Source organism: Syngnathoides biaculeatus, chromosome 13, assembly GCF_019802595.1.
Source record: "Syngnathoides biaculeatus isolate LvHL_M chromosome 13, ASM1980259v1, whole genome shotgun sequence".
Taxonomy (NCBI): Eukaryota; Metazoa; Chordata; class Actinopteri; order Syngnathiformes; family Syngnathidae; genus Syngnathoides; species Syngnathoides biaculeatus.
In genome coordinates, this window is record NC_084652.1 from 27,285,403 (window position 1) to 27,307,504 (window position 22,102).

Here is a 22,102-nt window from a genome sequence, read left to right on the forward strand (position 1 = left end):
ACTCAAACTTCTAACATGGCCAAGACTAATAAGCTGTCAAAAGACACCACAGACAAAAAAGTACAACTCCACACAGCTGGAAAGGGTTACAGAGAAATTGCCAGGCAGCTTGTTTAAAACAGGTCCACTGTTGGACCAATAGAAACCCCATACAATCAGTAAGACTCAAACTTGTAACATGGCCAAGACTAAAGAGTTGTCTAAAGACACCAGAGACAAAATTGTACAACTTCACACGGCTGGAAAGGGCTATGGAGAAATTGCCAGGCAGCTTGGCGAAAAAAGGTCCACTGTTGGAGCAATCATTACAAAATGGAAGAAGCTAAACATGACGTTCAATCTGAATCGGAGTGGAGCCCCATGCAAGATATCATCTCGTGGGGTCTCAATGATCCTTAGAAAGGTGAGTAATCAGCCCAGGACTACACGACAGAGCTGGGACCACCATTTCCAAGGTGACTGTTGGTAATGCACTAAGACGTCATGGTTTGAAATGATGCATGGCACGGAAGGTTCCCCTGCTGAAACCAGTACATGTCAAGGCCCGTCTTAAGTTTGCCAATAACCATTTGGATGATACAGAGGAGTCATGGGAGAAGGTTTTGTGATAAGATGAGACCAAATTGGAACTTTTTGGTCATAATTCCACTCACTGTGTTTGGAGGAAGACGAATCAGTTCCATCCCAAGAACACCATTTCTACAATGAAGCATGAAGGTGGTAACATGATCCTTAGAAAGATAAGGAATCAGCTGAGGACTAGAGGACAGAACTTGGTCAATGACCTGAAAAGAGCTGGCACCACTGTTTCCAAGGTGACTGTTAGTAATACACTAAGATGTCCTGGTTTGAAATCATGCATGGCACTGTGGGTTCCCCTGCTTAAACCAGCACATGTCAAGGCCCGTCTTAAGTTTGCCAATAACCATTTGGATGATACAGAGGAGTCATGGGAGAAGGTTTTGTGATAAGATGAGACCAAATTGGAACTTTTTGGTCATAATTCCACTCACTGTGTTTGGAGGAAGACGAATCAGTTCCATCCCAAGAACACCATTTCTACAATGAAGCATGAAGGTGGTAACATCATGTTTTGGGGGTGTTTTTCTGCACATGGGACAGGATGACTGCACTGTATTAAGGAGATTTTGGGGAACAACCTCTTTGCTTCAGTCAGAGCATTTAAAACGGATCGTGGCTGGGTCTTTCAACATGAAAATGACCCGAAGCACACAAGGAGTGGCTCTGTAAGAAGCATATCAAGGTTCTGGCGTGGCCGAGCCAGTTGCAGTCCCGTGCATCTTCTTCTCTTAACACCCACTGTCCTCATGTCCTCCCTCACAATATCCATCGAGCTTTTTTTGGTCTTCCTCTCGCTCTTTTGTCTGGCAGGTCCATCCATAGCCTTGGTCTTCCTCCGGCCCTCACATATATGCACATATATTCTGTTTTACTTGGGCTAACCTTCATTCCTCTCCTTTCCAGTGCGTGCCTCCATCTTTCTAATTGTTCCTCCGCCTGCTCTCTGCTTTCACTGCAGATTACAATATCTGCAAACATGGTAGTCCAAGGGGATTCCAGTCTAACCTCATCTGTCAGCCTATCCATGACTCCCGCAAACAGGAAGGGGCTCAGCGCAGATCCCTGATGCAGTCCCACCTCCACCTTAAGTTATTCTGACACACCAACGGCACACCTCAACACTGTTCTGCTGCCCTCATACATGTCCTGTACTATTCTAACATACAGTGGAGAAAATAAGTATTTGAACACCCTGCTATATTGCAAGTTCTCCTACTTAGAAATTATGGATGGGTATGAAATTTTCATCTGAGGTGCATGTCCACTGTGAGAGAGATAATCGAAAAACAAAAATCCAGAAATCACAATGTATGATTTTTTAGCAATTTATTTTTGTGATACCGCTGCAAATAAGTATTTGAACACTTATCAGCTACATTTCTGACCGTCAAAGACCAGTGAGTCCGCCTTTAAAACTCCACCTCCACTCCATTATCCTGAATCAGCTGCATCTGTGTGAGGTCGTTAGCTGTATAAAGACACCTGTTCACCCCATACAATCAGTAGGACTCAAACTTGTAACATGGCAAAGACTAAAGAGTTGTTTAAAGACACCAGAGACGAAATTGTACAACTTCACATGGCTGGAAAGGGCTATGGAGAAATTGCCAGGCAGCTTGGTGAAAAAAGGTCCACTGTTGGAGCATTCATTAGAAAATGGAAGAAGCTAAACATATGGTCATTCTCAATCAGAGTGGATCCCCATGCAAGATATCACCTCGTGGGGTCTCAATGTTCCTTAGAAACGGGAGGAATCAGCCCAGGACTACACGACAGGACTTGGGCAATGACCTGAAAAGAGATGGGACAACCGTTTCCAAGGTGACTGTTGGTAATACACTAAGATGTCCTGGTTTGAAATCATGCATGGCACGGAAGGTTCCTCTGCTGAAACCAGCACGCCAAGGCCCGTTTTAAGTTTGCCAATGACCATTTGGATGTTACAGAGGAGTCGTGGGAGAAAGTTTTGTGATCAGATGAGACCAAAATGGAACTTTTTAGTCATAATTCCACTACCGTGTTTGGAGGAAGACGGAGGATGAGTTCCATCCCAAGAACACCATCCCTCCTGTGAAGCCTGGGGGTGGTTTTGTCCATCATGCTTTGGGGGTGTTTTTCTCTACATGGGACAGGACGAGTGCACTGTATTAAGGAGAGGATGACCGCGGCCATGTATTGTGAGATTTTTGGAGAACATCTTTCCCTCTGTCAGAATATTGAAGATGGGTCGTGGCTGGGTCTTTCAACATGACAAAAACCAAGGAGTGGCTCCGTCAGAAGCATATCAAAGTTTTGGCGTGGCCAAGCCAGTCTCTAGACCTAAACCCAATAGAAAATCTTTGGAGGAAGCTGAAACTCTGTGTTTCTCAGCGAAATCCCAGAAACCTGTCAGATCTAGAGAAGATTTTTGTGGACGAGTGGGCCAAAATCCCTCTGCAGTGTCTGCAAACCTGGTGAACAACAACAGGAAACGTTTGACCTTTGTAATTGCAAACAAAGGCAACTGTACCAAATAGTAGCATTGGTTTTCCCAGGTATTCAAATACTTATTTGCAGCTGCATCACACAAATAAATCGTTAAAAAAATCATACATTGTGATTTCTGGATGTTTCTTTTTAGATCATGTCCCTCACAGTGGACATGCATGTACGATGAAAATTTCACACCCCTCCATAGTTTCTTAGTGGGAAAACTTGCAATATAGCAGGGTGTTCAAAATACTTATTTTCTTCATCTCCATACACCTTAGAGCCAACACTGATTTTTTTTTTTTTTTTTTTCCTTCAGTTTTAGTATATGGGACATCCCAACATGGTCATAAAGTACTTTCTTTTAATAAACCGAGATCTATGAACCAGCCAGCCATCAGTTTTGTAGCTTTGAGAAAGTTTTGTGTCAAAGAACTGTTAAATTTGTGTAAAATCAATCCATTTACTTTGCCTTACAAGAGTTGCAGGAGTGCTGGAGACCATTCCAACCATCCTCAGGCAGGGTGCAATTTCAAACCTATCCATATCAGTTCTTCTTCTTTTCCTTTCGGCCTGTCCCGTTCGGGGTTTGCCACAGCGTGTCATCTTTTTCCATCTCAACCCATCTTCTGCATCTTCCTCTCTGAGACCAACTGCCATCATATCTTCCCTCATCACATCCATCAACCTTCTCCTTGGTCTTCCTCTCACTCTTTTGGCCGACAGCTCCATGTCTCCTTGTCTCCAAAATATCTAACTTTGGCAGTCCCTCGAATGAGGTCGTTTTTAAACTTATCCAGCCTGCTCACTCTGAGAGACAACCTCAACATCTTCATCATTACTGCCACCTCCAGCTCTTCTTCCTGTTGCCTCTCTGTTGTCTCTAATCAATGCATCATGGCTGCCCTCACCACTGTTTTATAAACATTTTCCTTCATCCGAGCAGAGACTCTTCTGCCACATAACACACCAGACAATTTCTGCCAGCTGTTCCAACCTGCTTGGATCCGTTTCTTCATTTCCTTACCAGCCTCACCATTGCTCTGGATTGCTGACCCCAAGTATTTGAAGTTGGCCACCCTCGCTATCTCTTCTCCCTGGAGCCTCAATCTTCCCTCTCCACACCACAAGGGGCTCAGAACTAATGCAGTCCCACCTCCACATTAAATTCTTCTGTGAGACCTACGGCTTACCTCACCACAGTTCTACTGCCCTCATTCATCCCCTGTACTATTCCAACATATATCTCTGCCACTCCAGACTTACACATGGAGTACCACAGTTCCTCTCCTGGTACTCTGTCATAGGCTTTCTCTAGATCCACAAAGACTCAATGTAGCTCCTTTGGACCTTCTCTGTACTTTTCCACTAGCTTCCTCAATCCAAATAATGCATCTGTGCTACTCTTACTAGGCATGAAACCATACTGTTGCTCGCATATACTTCTGTCCTGAATCTAGCACCACTATTCTTTCCCATAACTTCATTGTGTCGCTCATCAAATTTATTCCTCTATAATTCCCACAGCTCTGTACATTGCCTTTGTTCTCAAAAATGGGGACTACCACACTTTTCCTCCATTGTTCAGGCATCTTCTTGCCTTCTAGTATTCTGTTGAATAAGTTGCTCAAACACTCCACAGCCACCCCTCCAAATTGCTTCCAAATCTTCACAAGTATGTCACACTACTGGCACAAGTCAACACATTCCCATCTCTATCCTTCATCACCCTTACTTGCTGCACATCCTTCCCATCTCTATCCCTCTGTCAGGCCAACCTGTAGAGATCCTATTCTCCTTCTTTCATGTTCAACCTGGTGTACATGTCATCATATCCCTCTTGTTTAGCCTTCGTCACCTCTACCGTTGCCCTACGTCGCATCTCAATGTTTTCCTTTCGCCTCTCCTCACTCCTCTGTCCTACTTCTTCTTCGCTAACCTCTTTCCTTGTATGACTTCCTGTATTTTGGAGTTCCACACGAAGTCTCTTTCTCCCTTTTCCTAACAGAAGACACCCCAAGTACACTCCTGCCCATCTCTCTGATCACCTAGGCTCTACTGGTCTTGTCTTATGTGAGCTCCTCCTGTACATCAAGTGCCTGTCTCACTTCTTTACTAAAGTCTGCACAATATTATTCCTTTCTCAGCTTCCACCACATGGTTCTCTGCTCTACCTTTGTCTTCTTAGTGTTCCTACCCGCCAGCATAGTCGTCCTACACACCACCATCTTATGCTGTCGCGCTACACTCTCCCCCTACTACTACCTTACAGTCAGTAACCCCCTTCAGATAACATTGTCTGCACAAAATGTAATCCACCTGGGTGCTTCTACCTCTGCTCTTGTAGGTCACCCTATGTTCCTGTCTCTTCTGGATTGTGTTCGCTATAGCCATTTCCATCCTTTTTACAAAATCCACCACCATCTGTCCCTCAAAGGGCATTTCTTGGATGTCGTACTAACCCATCATTTCTTCATCATCCTTGTTTCCTTCACCAACATGTCCATTTCAATCTGCACCAATCACAACTCTCTCTCTCTGTCTGGGATCCTCAGAACTACTTCATCTCGTTCCTTCCAGAATTTCTCTTTGACCTCTAGGTCACATCCTACCTGTGGGGCGGGCATACCCGCTAATCACATTATACATTACACCCTCAATTTCAAATTTTCTGCCTCATCACTCGATCTCTTTTCACCTCCAAGACATTTAGCCAGCTCTTCCTTTAAAAAAAACCTTACTCCATTTCTTTTCCCATCTACGCCATGGTAAAATAATTTCAACCGTGCTCCTAAACCTCTCGCCTTACTGCCTTTCCACCTGTTCTCTTGGATGCACAGTATATCAACCTTTCTCCGAATCATCATGTCAACTAACTCCTGAGCTTTTCCTGCCATAGTCCCAATATTCAAAGTCTCTACACTCAGTTGTCGGCTCTATGCATTCTTCTTCTTCTTCTGCCGATTAATCTGCTTTCCTCCTCTTCTTTGTCTTCGACCCATGGTAGCTGAATTTCCACTGAAGCCCTGCAGTAACGGTGGCAGGGGTGGGCATTATTTACCCGGCCCATGACCGATCTGGTCTGGTATTCTTGATATAAACGCGCATATTTGTTTGGCACAGTTTTACACCGGATCCTCTTCCTGAGGCAACCCTCTTCATTTAGCCGAGTTTGGGATCGGCACACAGATTGCACTGGCTTGTGCTCCCGTAGGGCTCCATTTCAGTTCATACTGTTAATAACTGTTATTGCTCTCCTCGAACCGTCACTTTATTGTGGTGCAGTGGTTTGTGCGTCCCGATGATCCTAGGAGCTAAGTTGTCTGGGCTTTCATGCCCCTGGTAGGGTCACCCATGGCAAAAAAAAAAAAGTCCTAGGTGAGGGACCAGATAAAGTACAACTCCAAAACCCTATGATACGGGCTGTTCGGCCCCTGTACGACCATTGTCAGAGTTTGGTCCGGATTGCCGGCTATAAATCGGGCATGTTTCCGGTGGAAGTTGGACTCGGCCAAGGCTGTCCTTTGTCACCGATTTTGTTCACTTTTATGGACAGAATCTTTACGCGCAGCCGAGGCTTAGAGGGTGTCCAGTTTGGTGGCCTCAGTATAGCGTCTCTGCTGTTTGTAGATTATGTGGTTCTGTTGGCCTCATCAAGCGGTTCGCAGCCGAGTGTGAAGCGGCTGGGATGAGAATAAGCACCTCCAAATCTTAGACCATCGTCCTCAGTCGTAAAAGGGTGGCGTGCCCTCTCCGGGTCAGGGATGATATCCTGCCCCAAGTGGAGAAGTTCAAGTATCTCGAGGTCTTGTTCACAAGTGAGGGAAGATGGAGTGGGACATCGGCAGATGGTGTCTGCAGTGTTGTGGAGTTTGTATCAGTCCATTGTGGTCAAGAGAGAGCTAAGTCGAAAGGCAAAGCTCTCAATTTACCAATCGATTGATGTTCCTACCCTCACCTATTGGTCCCACAGCTCGTGCCCGAAAGAACAAGATTCTGGATACAAGTGGCCTAAATGAGGTTCCTCCACAGGGTGTTCGGACTCTCCCTTCGAGATAGGTGAGAAGCTCGATCATCTGGGAGGGGCTCAGTGTTGGGTCGATGCTCCTCTGCATTGAGAGGACCAGATGAGGTGGCTGGGGCATCTGATCCGGGCGCCTCACTAGTGAGGTGTTCCGGGCATGTTCCACTGGAAAGAAACCCCAGTGACAACCCAGGACACGTCTCTCAGCTTGCCTGGGAACGCCTCAGGATCCCTCCGGAAGAGCTGGAAGAAGTGGCTGGGGAAAGGGAAGTCTGGGTATCCCTGCTGAAGCTACTTCCCCCGTGACCTGATCCGGAGAAGCTGTCGAAAATGGATGGATGGATGGATGGATAACTGTTATTGTTGACAATAAAATTTTACCCATGTAGTTGTGAATTCCCACCCCTTGTGTGCTGCCCCCAAAAAACAAATGTGGATAGGAAAGAACACAACATAACACATTACATATCATACAATTACTAATCAGACCTTCCATCATCTATTGGGTGGAGGGAGGCACTGACAAATTTTCAGAAAACCTCTAAGACCTGTCGTGCCTCCACCATGTCCTCAGTATGGAAAGTGCAGTATCCTGAAAAGGCAGACACAGTACAATAGAAACAAAAGTATGACCTTTCTAACTTTTTCAATATTTTTAACTCACCTGCATGTATGTCTAAGCATCTGTTTTCTCTTTTGTCTTAGAAAATGATGGAGGAAGGGTTGGTGGCCCATGCATCTGGAGATGCTATGCGGACTTTCATTTATGGATTCTACATCTATAAGATTGTGGCAGAAAAGGATGGTGAATGAGTTCAAAATCAATCTGATGCATACTCATCATATTTTTTTGATAATGTGCACAAACAATTGAGACAACTACATAAATTACAGCATTCTCTTTGTCATTCAGCAGGCCAAACCTCACAGCTGCCCCCAACAGGGGCCTGTGGATGGTCGACTTCAGCCTTGGAAGATTTTGCCCTGTTTCAGAGAAAATGGTTTGAGGTGGCCTTTGTGTTGGAGGAGCAACAACCATGTGACCTCCCAGCGTTCCTGCTGCCCTGGCTCCCAAGCCGACCAGCGTCTTATGCAAGCAGGCATAGCTCTTTTAGTCGCAGCTTTGGAGGACGCAGCCAGTCAGCAGCAATGCTCGGTACAGACAGTTCAATCCATGTTTCACTTTTCTCTTTTTCTTTCTCCTTTTCTCTCATTCAGTTGATGTGGATTCTACCTATGGATAAGTACAGTGTGCACAGGCACGCTAAGCCTGGTGTCTGGTGTTTGGATGTAGGCTTTTAACAGTGTTTTGAAATGTTTGTCCTCTTCTACATTTGGTTCATGTAAATTTCGAAAGTACGCTTTGCACAACCAGCAGTAATAAGCATGGGATGTCTGAAGTCTCCCTTGTTTAACTGTGAGGGGTGCCAAAGAACTGATTGTGGCCTTGGATCGTCACATTTTTAAGACAATGCTTGGCGACGGTCGTCCACCAGATGAGCCGGTTGTTGTTCAATGATGCTACTTCTTGTTGTTCAATGATGCTACTTCTCGGCATCTTTTACAAGGTACGATCTGTCATCAGTAAATGCAGAAGGAAATTGTTGGTGAAATTCAAGGTCTTGAACGTACACGGCTGTATTGTATGACCTGTTTGGCTTTGGTTGTGCGCAACTTTGTCTAAGTCTTATAGAGTCATTCCTGGAACAGCGCTGGGTTGAAGGAGGGTTGGGGGTGGGTCAAAAAGGTAAGCTGTGACAGGTTATTAACCAATCGTGCGGTTGTCATACAGCGCCGCTTCAAATTGGGTTCAGCCCAAAGGTTGAAGATATTTTGTCGGGCTTCGTGACACTTTTGGTCAGGGAGGGCTCCCGTCTGTCTTTAGAAGAGGCCAGAGCGATGGGATGAGTCAGAGTCGGTGGACAGCCCTCACACCAATTGTAACTCACGGCTGAATCAGGCTAACTCATCCTCTTTGTCTCGGAGCTGTTGTTGTTTGTTGGAGGCCAGACAGTTCTGCCTCTCGGGCTGCCATCTGCCATCTCAAACATTTCTGGGATATAACACAGGTAATGTTTAGAATCTAACTCTAATAAGTATGAGATTGTGATTTACTTTGACTTGATCTAAGTTCTAATGTTAGACTAGTCTGTCCATATCATGTTCCCTCGTGGTACCATGTTATCTTGAAGTTGAAAAACCTTTCCCCTCGACATGCTTTAGGAAGATATAGATCATCGACTGCTAGCTATAATCAATGGATTGACAATAGTTTCAGCAGTAAATTACGTGACATTATAACAATACATCATGGTAGTAATAAAAATGATTTGATGATTTGAATATTTATTTTTGAAAGTGAATGTCTATTGACCACTTTAAAAATGTCTGTCTCAGTCTGTGCAGTGTCAATAAATTATGATCTCTTATGATGGTATTGGGTAACAACTACATTCTCAGGTATAACAATTCAGTAAGTTTTAAACTCTTGAGATTCCATCCCTAATCACACCAGCAACTTTATATCTGCGGGTATGACTAACCTTAACCACACCCATACATTTTTCAAATGTAAGTGACTGGTTGAACAGATATATTGGTCTCTGTGATGGTTATCACAGTTAGTCCATTCAATTTGTGAATGCAATTTAGGACCTCAGTGAAATCACAAGTTTTATTCAACTTTGTTAAAATTACACTTGGGCTTGTGAATTAATCAATGGCTCACAATTGTGTGGGTTTTAGGCAAAGGGAAAAGCTCGCAAAAAAATTTTTAAAGAAAGACATTTCAAAAAGAACACCCCCAAAAATGAAAATACCCCAAAACATGAATCCATCCATTTTCTTTGCCGCTTACCCTCACAAAGGTATTCCCTGAACTGGTTGCCAGCCCATTGCAAGCTACATCTAGACAGACAACAGTCTTCTTCTTTTCAACTTGTCCCATTAGGCGTCACCGGAGCGTGTCATCTTTTTCCATTTTAGCCCATCTCCTGCATCCTCCTCTCTAACCCCAAGTGCCCTCATGTCTTCCCTCACAGCATCCATGAACCTTCTCTTTGGTGTTTCTCTCGCTCTTATGCCTGGCAGCTACATCCTCACCACCCTACTACCAATATACTCACTCTCTCGCCTCTGGACATGTCTTAACCATCGAAGTCTGCTCTCTTGAACCTTGCTTCCAAATCATCCAGCTTTGGCTGTCCCTCTAACAAGCGCATTTCTAATCCTATGCAACCTAATATCATCTGCAAACATCATGGTCCAGGGGATTCCAATCTAACCTCATCTGTCAGCCTATTCATTACCACAGCAAACAGGAAGGGGCTCAGAGCTGATCCCTGATGCAGTCCCAGCTCCACCTTAAATTCTTCTGTTACAACTCTCTACACCTCACCATTGTTCTGCTGCCATAATACAGTGAAGAAAATATGTATTTGAACAGCCTGCTATATTGCAAGTTCTCCCACTTAGAAATCATGGAGGAGTCTGATATTTTCATCGTAGGTGCATGTCCACTGTGAGAGAGATAATCAAAAAATAAAAATCCAGAAATCACAATGTATGTTGTTTTTTTTTAATGATTTATTTGTTGGATACAGCTGTAAATAAGTAATTGAAAACCTGTCTATCAGCGAGAATTCTGACCCTGAAAGACCTGTTAGTCCGCCTTTAAAAGTCCACCTCCACTCCATGATTGTGACTGTGAGAGGTCGTTAGCTTGATAAAGACACGTGTCCACCCCACGCAATCAGTAAGACTCAAACTTGCCCAAGACCAAAGAGCCATCCAAAGACACCAGAGACAAAATTCTACAACTCCACACGGCTGGAGAGGGTTACAGAGAAATTGCCGAGCAGCTTGGTGGGGAAAAAAAGGTCCACTGTTGGAGCAATCATTAGAAAATGGAAGAAGCTAAACATGACGGTTAATCTCAATCGGAGTGGAGCCCCATGCAAGATATCACCTCGTGGAGTGTCCATGATCCTTAGAAAAGTGAGGAATCAGCCCAGGACTACACGACAGGACTTGGTCAGTGATGTGAAAAGAGCTTGGACTACCGTTTCCAAGGTGAGTGTTGGTAATACATTAAGACGTCATGGTTTGAAATCATGCATGGCACGGATGGTTCCCGTGCTTCAACCAGCACATGTCAAGGCCCATCTTAAGTTTGCCAATGACCATTTGGGTGATACAGAGGAGTCATGGGAGAAGGTTTTGTGGTCAGATGAGACCAAAATCGGACTTTTTGGTCAGAATTCCACGAAACGTGTTTGGAGGAAGATGAATGATAAGTTTCATCCCAAGAACACCATCCCTACTGTGAAGCATGTGGATGGCATGTATTCTGAGATTTTGGAGAACATCTTTCCCTCAGTCAGAGCATTGAAGATGGGTCGTGGCTGGGTCTTTCAACATGACAATGACCCGAAGCACACAGCCAGGAAAACCAAGGAGTGGCTCCATAAGAAGCATATCAAGGTTCTGGCGTGGCCTAGCCAGTCTCCAGACCAAACCCAATAGAAAATCTTTGGAGGAAGCTGAAACTCCATGTTTCTCAGCAAAATCCCAGAAACCTGTCTGATCTAGAGAAGATCTGTGTGCAGTGGGCCAAAATCCCCCCTGCAGTGTGTGCAAACCTGGTGAACAACTAAAGGAAACGTTTGACCTTTGTAATTGCAAACAAAAGCGATTGTACCAAATATTAACATTGGTTTTCTCAGGTGTTCAAATACTTATTTGCAGCTGTATCACACAAATAAATCATTCAAAAATCATACATTGTAATTTCTGGATTTTTCTTTCTCTCACTGTGGACATTGACCTACGATAAAAAAAAAGTAGACCCCTCCATGATTTGTAAGTGGTAGAACTTGCAAAATAGAAGGGTATTCAAGTACTTATTTTCTTTGCTGTACTTGTCCTGTACTATTCAAACATATTTCTCTGCCACACCAGACCTACGCACGCAGTACCACAGTTCCTCTTTTGGCACTCTGTCATACGCTTTCTCGAGATCCACAAAGACAACATGTAGCTCCTTCTGACCTTCTCTGTACTTTTCCACTAGCATGCTCAAGGCAAATAATTCATCTGTGGTACTCTTTCTAGGCATGAAACCATACTGTTGCTCACGGGTACTTACTTCTGTCCTGAGTGTACCCTTCACTACTCTTTCCCATAACTTCATTATGTGGCTCATCATCTTTATTCCTCTATAGTTTCCACAGCTCTGAACACCGCCTTTGTTCTTAAAAATTGGAACTGGCACACTATTCCTCCATTCTTCAGGCATCTTCTCACCCGCTAGTATTAACTTGAATAAGTTGGTCAAAAACTCCACTGACACCTCTCCAAATTCCTTACATACCTCCACAGGTACAGTGAAGAAAATAAGCATTTGAACACCCTGATATATTGCAAGTTTTCCCATTTAGAAATCATGGAGGGGTCTGAAATTTTCATCACAATGCATGATTTTTTAATTATTTATTTGTGTGATACAGCTGCAACTATGTATTTGAACACCTGAGGAAACCAATGTTATTTGGGACAGTAGCCTTTGTTTGCAATTACAAAGGTCAAACCTTTCCTGTAGTTGTTCACCAGGTTTGCACACTGCAGGAGGGATTTTGGGCCCCTCCTCCACACAGATCTTTTCTCGATCAGAAACGTTTCTGGGCTGTCAACACACGGAGTTTCAGTTCCCTCCAAAGATTTTATATTGGATTTAGGTCTCGAGACTGGCGCGGCCACGCCAGAACCTTGATATGTTTCTTACGGCGCCACTTCTTGGTTTTCCTGGCTGTGTGCTTCGGGTCAAAATGTCCACTGCATCCAGCTAATCTGTGAAAAATAACTAAAATGTCATTACAACTGAATTAAAATTTACAAAACATGGGCCGAAAAAGGGCTCCTCATACACAGTGATCTTTATGTAGGGGGCGCATAACCATTCTCATGTTGAAAGACACGACCCATCTCCAATGCTCTGACTGAGGGAAAGAGGTTGTTCCCCAAAATCTCATAATACATGGCCGCGGTCATCCTTTCCTTAATACAGTGCAGTCGTCCTGTCCCATATGCAGAAAAACACCCCCAAAGCATGATGCTACAACCCCCCATGCTTCACAGTAATAGTTCCAACCGTGTGGAGTTGTACAATTTTGTCTCTGGTGTCTTTGGACAGCTCTTTGGTGTTGGCCAGGTTACAATTTTGAGTCTTACAGATTGTATGGGGTGGACAGGTGTCTTTATGCAGCTAACGACCTCACACAGATGCAGCTGATTCAGGATAATGGAGTGGAGGTGTAGTAGAGTGTTCTAATACTTATTTTCTTCACTGTATGTCACCAGGACCAACTGCCTTTCCATTTTTCATCCTTTGTAGTGCCCTTCTAACTCCCCCCTTACTGATCATTTCCACTTCCTGGTCCTTCACACTTGCCTCTTCTTCTCTTCCTTCTCTCTCATTTTCTTCATTCATCAACTTTTCAAAGTATTCTTTCTATCTTCACTACTGGCACCAGTCAACACATTTTCATCACTATCCTTAATCACCCTTACCTGCTGCACATCCTTCCCATCTCTATCCCTCTGTCTGGCCAACCTGTAGAGATCCCTTTCTCCTTCTTTCGTGTCCAACCTAGTGTCCATGTCATGATTTGCCTCTTATTTAGCCTTCGCCACCTCTACTGTTGCCCTACGTCGCATCTCAATGTATTCCCTTCGCCTCTCCTCACTCCTCTCAGTGTCCCACTTCTTCTTCACTAATGTCTTGTATGACTTCCTGTATTTTGGAGTTCCACCACCAAGTCTCGTTCCCTCCTTTCCTACCAGAAGACATGTCGAGTACTCTCGTGCCAGACAACAGTCACACTCACAATAACACTTATGGGCAATTTAGAGTGTGGTATAAATTTTGCATGTTTTTGGGCTGTGGGAGGAAACAGGAGTGCCTGGAGAAAACCCATGCAGGCACGGGGAGAAAATGTGAACTCACACAGGTGGGCCCGGGATTGAACCCTGGACCTCAGAACTGTGAGGCCAACACTTTACAGGTGCACCACATTCCACCTCCCAAAAATTCAGAAAAATGTAAAAATATTTTTCAATTTCCTCTATTTTTTTTTTATCAAATGAAGTTGTCCATTTTTCTTTTTTTGTTGATATAAAAATGTAAATTGAAAACCCAAGCTGAAGTTAATTAATTCAGATATTGTGTATAATTACTGTGAGGCAGTGTTTAAATCGAGTTGTGTTTGGTCGGGAACATCTGAGAACAAAGGTAGCACTACTAAATAAGCAAAGCAGCACCTTTTGGTGGCACAGCTTTTTTTGTTGCGTTGCAAATCACGAAACTGGTGAAAATGGCAGGCATAAAGCTTTGAAACACAATTGTGGCATTGGCGTTTTGAAAAATGAGTAAAAGAGGAGTCTTTTAGATTAATAAGAGCACTTAATCGCGATTGTGGATTGAGTGAGTTAAATTAGCCGTGCTCTCAGTTAGTGTTCTGTTCCTTTGTGATATACTACAGGAGATTGTGCATGTCACACGCAGTGGAGCACCCGCTGGTGATCAGCACACAGTAAAGTTTAAAACCAGCTGGAACAGCCACTTAATATGACACATGCATTTGTCTCTGGATGCGTCAAAGAAACTGCTTAGTTCAGGGGTGTTCAATGTGTCAAGGTCGATCACGAGGGAGTTTTGGTTGAAAGCGTGACAGCGTGCCCAGAAAAAAAAAAACGCAGCCAACGTTCCCTTGAAACTGTGCATGCGCAATTGCGCACTGCTGATGTGGTCTTTGCGCACAGATATTCTGCATTGCACGAAAAAAAAAAATCCAACACAAATTGAAAGTATAACATACAGCTATCCAGTTTGTGACATTTTGAAATGCGATTCAGTGAATGAGGGATGACTGGTTGCTACATTCAATGCCACAATTCACATACGTACTGTAAAAAATGAAAAGGAGAAGTCACTCTGGGCGCCGGCGGAGCTCATTCGCAGGGGAGCGCTTGTTAGACTCGGTGTCATTCTGCCTGAAGAACCATCCAAATATTCAACATTTACCTTCACAGGTTCAAATCTGTATTTGTGTGTGACTGTCTCGATGTGCCCTGCGATTGGCTGGCAACCAGTTCTGGGTGTACCCCGCCTCCTGCCCGTTGACAGCTGGGATAGGCTCCAGCGCTCCCTGCGAGCCTTGTGAGGATAAGCGGCTAAGAAAATGGATGGATGGATCCACGGCCCATCACATATCTGCAGTTTTGTTTGGAGCAGCCACCTGGCATACCGAGTGCAATGAAGCGCACGTCGCAGGCTACAATTTGAATGTTCGTTGACAAAAATGTTGACAATAATTACTCCACACTTTTTTACACCGTTGGAAAGCATTCAGAATGTTTGTGAGTGGTTAGTCTTACCTCAGAAAGCACATCAAACAAATATATATTTTTCTCCCCAATCTTTTTCCATTTTCATACATTTTTTTAAAAAGCCAGGAACCCACTCGGGCGGCGCTAAAGAGTCGCATGCAGCACGGGTGCCGTGGGTTGCCCCCTGCTGGTGTACGTAATTCACCAGCTCGAAAAGAAAATACTTGGAATGTTTACACAAATGAACGAAAGGATGCAATTGTTCCTCAATGTTCAGAGAGACAAGAGATAAGGCGACACAAGGTGCAGGTACTCATTTCTGTCATCAAAGTAATCATACGAGCAAAGGACAAATGAGATGAACCAGCACTTTAAATCTCCCACACCTTTTTATAACCCCATTGGAGCAAAGCCCAATACCAAATTCACTCTACTAGATTGAATGCAAATCTACATCTGACGGATAAGGTGAGGACTTGTCACTGTTGGAGTACAGCCCGCACTACACCAAGGTCTCCCGCTCATCGTCCCCTGACCTGAATCTACCGTCCATTAAGATCCTCGTCCGCCCATGAAAAACGTTGTATGTAAATCTGACTGATGGGTCTTTTCCAGAATAACTCAAACCCCTATGGAGATCAGGCATTTTTCATCGCTGTAATTACAAGGGTCAGAAAGTTTTTCAGAGATACAGCACAAAAAATAACCTACATAGTGTGAGGCTCGAATGTGACTCTATCGAACTATTGTCTCCAGTTATCATTGTGAGATTAGCTTATTTGAATATCAGGTTACGGGGTAATAAATCAATGATGATTGATGACATCATTACAACTTCTTTCTTTCTTGTTATTCAATGAAACATGGTTAACAGAAACTAGCTTTAATAGAATTTTAAATGAGGCAACACCAGCAATTTTATGAACGTGTCAAAAAAAAGTCGGTCGAATTGCTTTTATTTGTAAGTCATTATTTCAGTGTAAAGAAATTATACTGGGTGATTTTAACTCTTTTGAGTGTCTTTTTTTATTTAAATGTGACCGAAAGGTTTTTGTTTTATACATTTATAGACCTCCAAGAAACAATGGAAAATACATGGAGGATTTTTCGAGAACTGCTGTCAGTTATGCATAATGGGTACAACTATTTTGTCATCACGGGAGACTTTAACATTCATTTTGAGAATAAAATGCAAAAAAGATCCAAAGAACTCTCTGCCATGATAGACACATTTGACCTCTCAAGATATTTAGAGTCCACCTCACATCTAAGGTTACATCTTAGACCTGGTGGATGTTGAAATTCTATCAACAAGGATATGGCTATTTTTGACCATTTTTGTGTACTCTATTTATTGAATTACAGATTCTTCCAAAAGTTCAGACAACCTCTATGTCGATAAAGAAAAGGTACATAAATGAGAGTACTGCCACTAATTTTACGGAGAATGTAGCTGTGAAACAAACTGAATGCTAAGACAGTTGATGAAGTTTTGGACAATTTCACCTGAAAAATCCCAAAAGTAATGAAAGCGATCGTTTCTGTTAAAACTAACCATCTTGAGGAGATCAAGCACACCGTAGAGGAACACTACAATGTTCACGAATTTTAAATCAAAGTGTAGGAAAGCAGAACATATGTGAAGAAAAAAATGTAACCCCAAATTGACTTGAGTTCAATTTAGGTATTGTGCCACTGTCTTAAGTGGACAAATAACAAGGATGAACCAACATTTTCTTCAACTAAATCACAACAAAACTGAGACATTTGTTTATGGCAATAAAGAAAAGAGAATTGCTGTTAATAAACACTTGGACTCTATCTTTAAAAACCAAAGACCAAGTCCGAAACCTTGGTGTTCTGATTGATTCCGACCTGACTTTCAACAGTTATGTCAAATCATTCACAATAACTGCCTTCTGCCATCTTAAGAACATATCTAGAGTGAAGGCTTGTATGTGTCAAGCAGACAAGGAAAAGCTCATCCATGCTTTAACTCAAGTAGACTTGACTACTGTAATGCTCTTCTGACAGGACACCCCAAAAGAGAGCATTCAAAAGTTGCAGCTCATTCAGAATGGTGCATCTTAGGTTCTGAACAGAAGAAAGCGGTCAGAGCATATAACTTCAATTCTAAAGTCTTTATACTGGCTTTCAGTCAGCTTTAGAATAGATTTAAAAAGTCCTGCTACTGGTCTATAAACCACTAAGTGGTTTAGGTCCTGAACACATAAAAGAAATGTTAATGGTCTCGAAGCCTATTTGGGCTCTGAGATGGACTGACTCGGATCAAATTGTGGACCGCAGAATCCAAACCAAACATGGTGAAGCAGCATTGGCTACTGTGCTGCACACAAATGGAATAAGTTGCCACCAGAAATAATGTCTGCCCCAAGTGTGAATGTTACGCCCGCCCCCGGCACTGCTAACCTGCAGGGCGTCGGTGGAAATTCAGCTACTGTGGGTCGAAGACAAAGAAGAGGAGGAAACCGGATCCAGCGTCAGAAGAAAAAGAGGAATGCACAGAGCCTACAACTGAGTGTAGGGACTTTGAATGTTGGGACTATGACAGGAAAAGCACAGGAGTTGGTTGACATGATGATTAGGAGAAAGGTTGATATTCTGTGCATCCAAGAGAGCAGGTGGAAAGGTAGTAAGGCTAGAAGTTTGGGTGCAGGGTTTAAATTATTCTACCACGGAGTAGATGGGAAGAGAAATGGAGTAGGGGTTATTTTAAAGGAAGAGCTGGCTAAGAATGTCTTGGAGGTGAAAAGAGTATCAGATCGAGTGATGAGACTAAAATTTGAAATTGAGGGTGTTATGTATAATGTAGTTAGCGGCTATGCACCACAGGTAGGATGTGACCTAGAGTTGAAAGAGAAATTCTGGAAGGAACTAGATGAAGTAGTTCTGAGCATCCCAGACAGCGAGGAGAGTTGTGATTGGTGCAGATTGTAATGGACATATTGGTAAAGGAAACAGGGGCGATGAAGAAGTGATGGGTAAGTACGGCATCCAGGAAAGGAACTTTGAAGGTCAGATGGTGGTGGACTTTGCAAAAAGGATGGAGATGGCTGTAGTGAACACTTATTTCCAGAAGAGAGGGAGGAACATATAGTGACCTACAAGAGCGGAGGTAGAACCACGCAGGTAGATTATATTTTGTGCAGACGATGTAATCTGAAGGAGGTTACTGACTGTAAAGTAGTGGTAGGGGAGAGTGTAGCTCGACAGCATAGGATGGTAGTATGTAGGATGATTCTGGTGGTGGGTAGGAAGATTAAGAAGACAAAGGTAGAGCAGAGAACCATGTGGTGGAAGCTGAAAAAGGAAGAATGTTGTGCAGCCTTCCGGAAAGAGGTGAGACAGGCTCTCGATGGACAACCGAAGCTCCCGGAAGACTGGACGACGACAGCCAAGGTGATCAGAGAGACAGGCAGGAGAGTACTTGGTGTGTCATCTGGTAGGAAAGGGGAGAAGGAGACTTGGTGGTGGAACCCCAAAATACAGGGAGTCATACAAGGAAAGAGATTAGCGAAGAAGAAGTGGGATACTGAGAGGACTGAGGAGAGGCGAAAGGAGTACATCGAGATGCGACGTAGGGCAAAGGTAGCGGTGGCAAAGGCTAAACAAGAGGATATGAAGACATGTTACACCAGGTGGACACGAAAGAAGGAGAAAAGGATCTCTACAGGTTGGCCAGACAGAGGGATAGAGATGGGAAGGATGTGCAGCAGGTCAGGGTGATTAAGGATTAGAGAGGGAAATGTGTTGACTGGTGCCGGTAGTGTACTAAATAGATGGAAAGAATACTTTGAGAAGTTGATGAATGAAGAAAATGAGAGAGAAGGAAGAGTTGAAGAGGCAAGAGTGAAGGACCAGGAAGTGGAAATGATTACTAAGGGGGAAGTCAGAAAGGCACTACAAAGGATGAAAACTGGAAAGGCAGTTGGTCCTGATGACATACCGGTAGAGGTATGGAAGCAATTTGGAGAGATGGCTGTGGAGTTTTTGACCAACTTATTCAACAGAATACTAGCGGGCGAAAAGATGCCTGAAGAATGGAGGAAAAGTGTTCTAGTTCCCATTTTTAAGAACAAAGGGGATGTTCAGAGCTGTGGGAACTATAGAGGAATAAAGTTGATGAGCCACACAATGAAGTTATGGGAAAGAGTAGTGGAGGCTAGACTCAGGACAGAAGTAAGTATCTGCGAGCAACAGTATGGTTTCATGCCTAGAAAGAGTACCACAGATGCATTATTTGCCTTGAGGATGCTCGTGGAAAAGTACAGAGAAGGTCAGAAGGAGCTACATTGCGTCTTTGTTGATCTAGAGAAAGCCTATGACAGAGTACCAAGAGAGGAACTGTGGTACTGCATGCGTAAGTCGTGTGGCAGAGAAGTATGTTAAAATAGTACAGGACATGTATGATGGCAGCAGAACAATGGTGAGGTGTGCCTTAGGTGTGACAGAGGAATTTAAGGTGGAGGTGGGACTGCATCAGGGATCAGCTCTGAGCCCCTTCCTGTTTGCAGTGGTAATGGATAGGCTGACAGATGAGGTTAGACTGGAATCCCCTTGGACCATGATGTTCGCAGATGATATTGTCATATGCAGTGAAAGCAGGGAGCATGCAGAGGAACAATTGGAAAGATGGAGACATGCACTGGAAAGGAGAGGAATGAAGATTAGCCGAAGTAAAACAGAATATATGTGCGTGAATGAGAAAAGTGGAGGGGGAAGAGTGAGGCTACAGGGAGAAGAGATAGCGAGGGTCGACGACTTCAAATACTTGGGGTCAACAATACAGAGCAATGGAGAGTGTGGTCAGGAAGTGAAGAAACGGGTCCAAGCAGGTTGGAACAGCTGGCGAAAGGTGTCTGGTGTGTTATGTGACAGAAGAGTGTCTGCTAGGATGAAGGGCAAAGTTTACAAAACAGTGGTGAGGCCGGCCATGATGTACGGATTAGAGACAGTGGCACTGAAGAAACAACAGGAATCTGAACTGGAGGTGGCAGAAATGAAGATGTTGAGGTTCTCGCTCGGAGTGACCAGGTTGGATAGGATTAGAAATGAGCTCATTAGAGGGACAGCCAAAGCTGGATGTTTTGGAGACAAGATTCGAGAGAGCAGACTTCGATGGTTTGGACATGTTCAGAGGCGAGAGAGTGAGTATATTGGTAGAAGGATGCTGAGGATGGAGCTCCCAGGCAAAAGAACGAGAGGAAGACCAAAGAGAAGGTTTATGGATGTGGTGAGGGAAGACATGAGGGCAGTTGGGGTTAGAGAGGAAGATGCAGGAGATAGGCTAAGATGGCAAAAGATGACACGCTGTGGCGACCCCTAACGGGACAAGCCGAAAGGAAAAGAAGAAGAAGAAGAAGGTCAATCTCAGAGTCCAACTACGTTACTATACCACTAACATTTTTTTTCATGGGTTCAGGACCATTTAGTGGTTTCTAGACCAGTAGCAAGACTAAATCTATTCTAAAGCTGACTGGAAGCCAGTATAAAGACTTTAGAATTGAAGTTATATGCTCTGACCTCTTTCTTCTGTTCAGAAGCTAAGCTGCAGCATTCTGAATGAGCTGCAACTTTTGAATGCTCTTTTTTTTTAGGGTGTCCGGTCAGAAGAGCATTACACTTGTCAAGTCTACTTGAGTTAAAGCATGGATGAGCTTCTCCTGGTCTTCTTGGCACATACAAACCTTCACTCTAGATATGTTCTTCAGATGGTAGGAGGCAGTTTTAGTAGTTGATTTGATGTGACTTTTGAAAGTCAGGTTGTAATCAGTACACCAAGAATTCGGAGTTGGTCTTTGCTTTTTAAAGAAAGTGACTCCAGATATTTACCAAAAGCATATTGATTCATATTCTGAACTACTTATCCCCACATGGGTTATGGTTGTGCTGGAACCTACTCCAGCTATGAAAAGAAAGCCCGGAACACCATGAAATGGTTGCCAGGCAATTATAGGGCACATTTAATCTCTCGGAATCAGAATCATCTTTATTGGCCAAATGTGTATGAACACACAAGGAATTTGTCTCCGGCAGCTGGTGCCGGCCTGGTACAACATTCAGAACAAAGAACAAACAAGAACAAAGAACAAGAGACATTCAGTTAATAGGAAGAATTCCCTGCAAGATGCAGTCTTATTCATTTAGAACAGTTAAGAGTGCGTCAACGCAAACACATAAATCTTGTACAGAGTGCCCTTACCCATTCGCGTTTCCTCGAATAGACCAGTGCCATGACAAGTGTGCAAAGAGAGCAGTTTAAAGTGACAAATCGTGCAATAGTCCTCAGAATATATTACTAATACTGATTGGACCAGCAGGAAATGAGGGTGTGTCCCAACAACAGCACAGGGCAGAAAATAGGAGGTTCGCAGATCAAGCTTTTAATGGCTTAATTGCCAGAGAGAAAAAAACGATTTGAAATCCTTGTGAGTTTTGGCTTTGATTGATCGGTAGCACTTTCTCGATGGAAGGAGGTGGAAAAGCTGGTGGCCAGGATGTGGAGGGTCTAGGATCTGCCTGCTCTGGACATAGTTCGAGTGGCGTGCAAGTCTTCAATAGTGGGTAGGGTGGTGCCGACAATCCATTCAGTCGTTTTGATTGTCTGTTGCAATCTCAGTT

At 43.7% G+C, this 22,102-nt stretch overlaps 1 protein-coding gene across 22 annotated transcripts in view; it reads left to right on the forward strand.

The window, feature by feature from the left end:
* The window catches only part of depdc5 (DEP domain containing 5, GATOR1 subcomplex subunit), a 225,134-nt gene that overhangs the window by 166,225 nt on the left and 36,807 nt on the right, over positions 1 to 22,102 (forward strand). For 21 of the 22 annotated variants that reach the window (XM_061838770.1, XM_061838772.1, XM_061838766.1 and 18 more), the window contains 2 exons: positions 7,781 to 7,880; positions 7,989 to 8,231. In XM_061838770.1, the coding sequence (XP_061694754.1) occupies positions 7,781 to 7,880; positions 7,989 to 8,231 (343 nt within the window). The remainder of the gene's footprint in view (positions 1 to 7,780; positions 7,881 to 7,988; positions 8,232 to 22,102) is intronic. The other variant, XM_061838768.1, reaches the window with a different exon arrangement.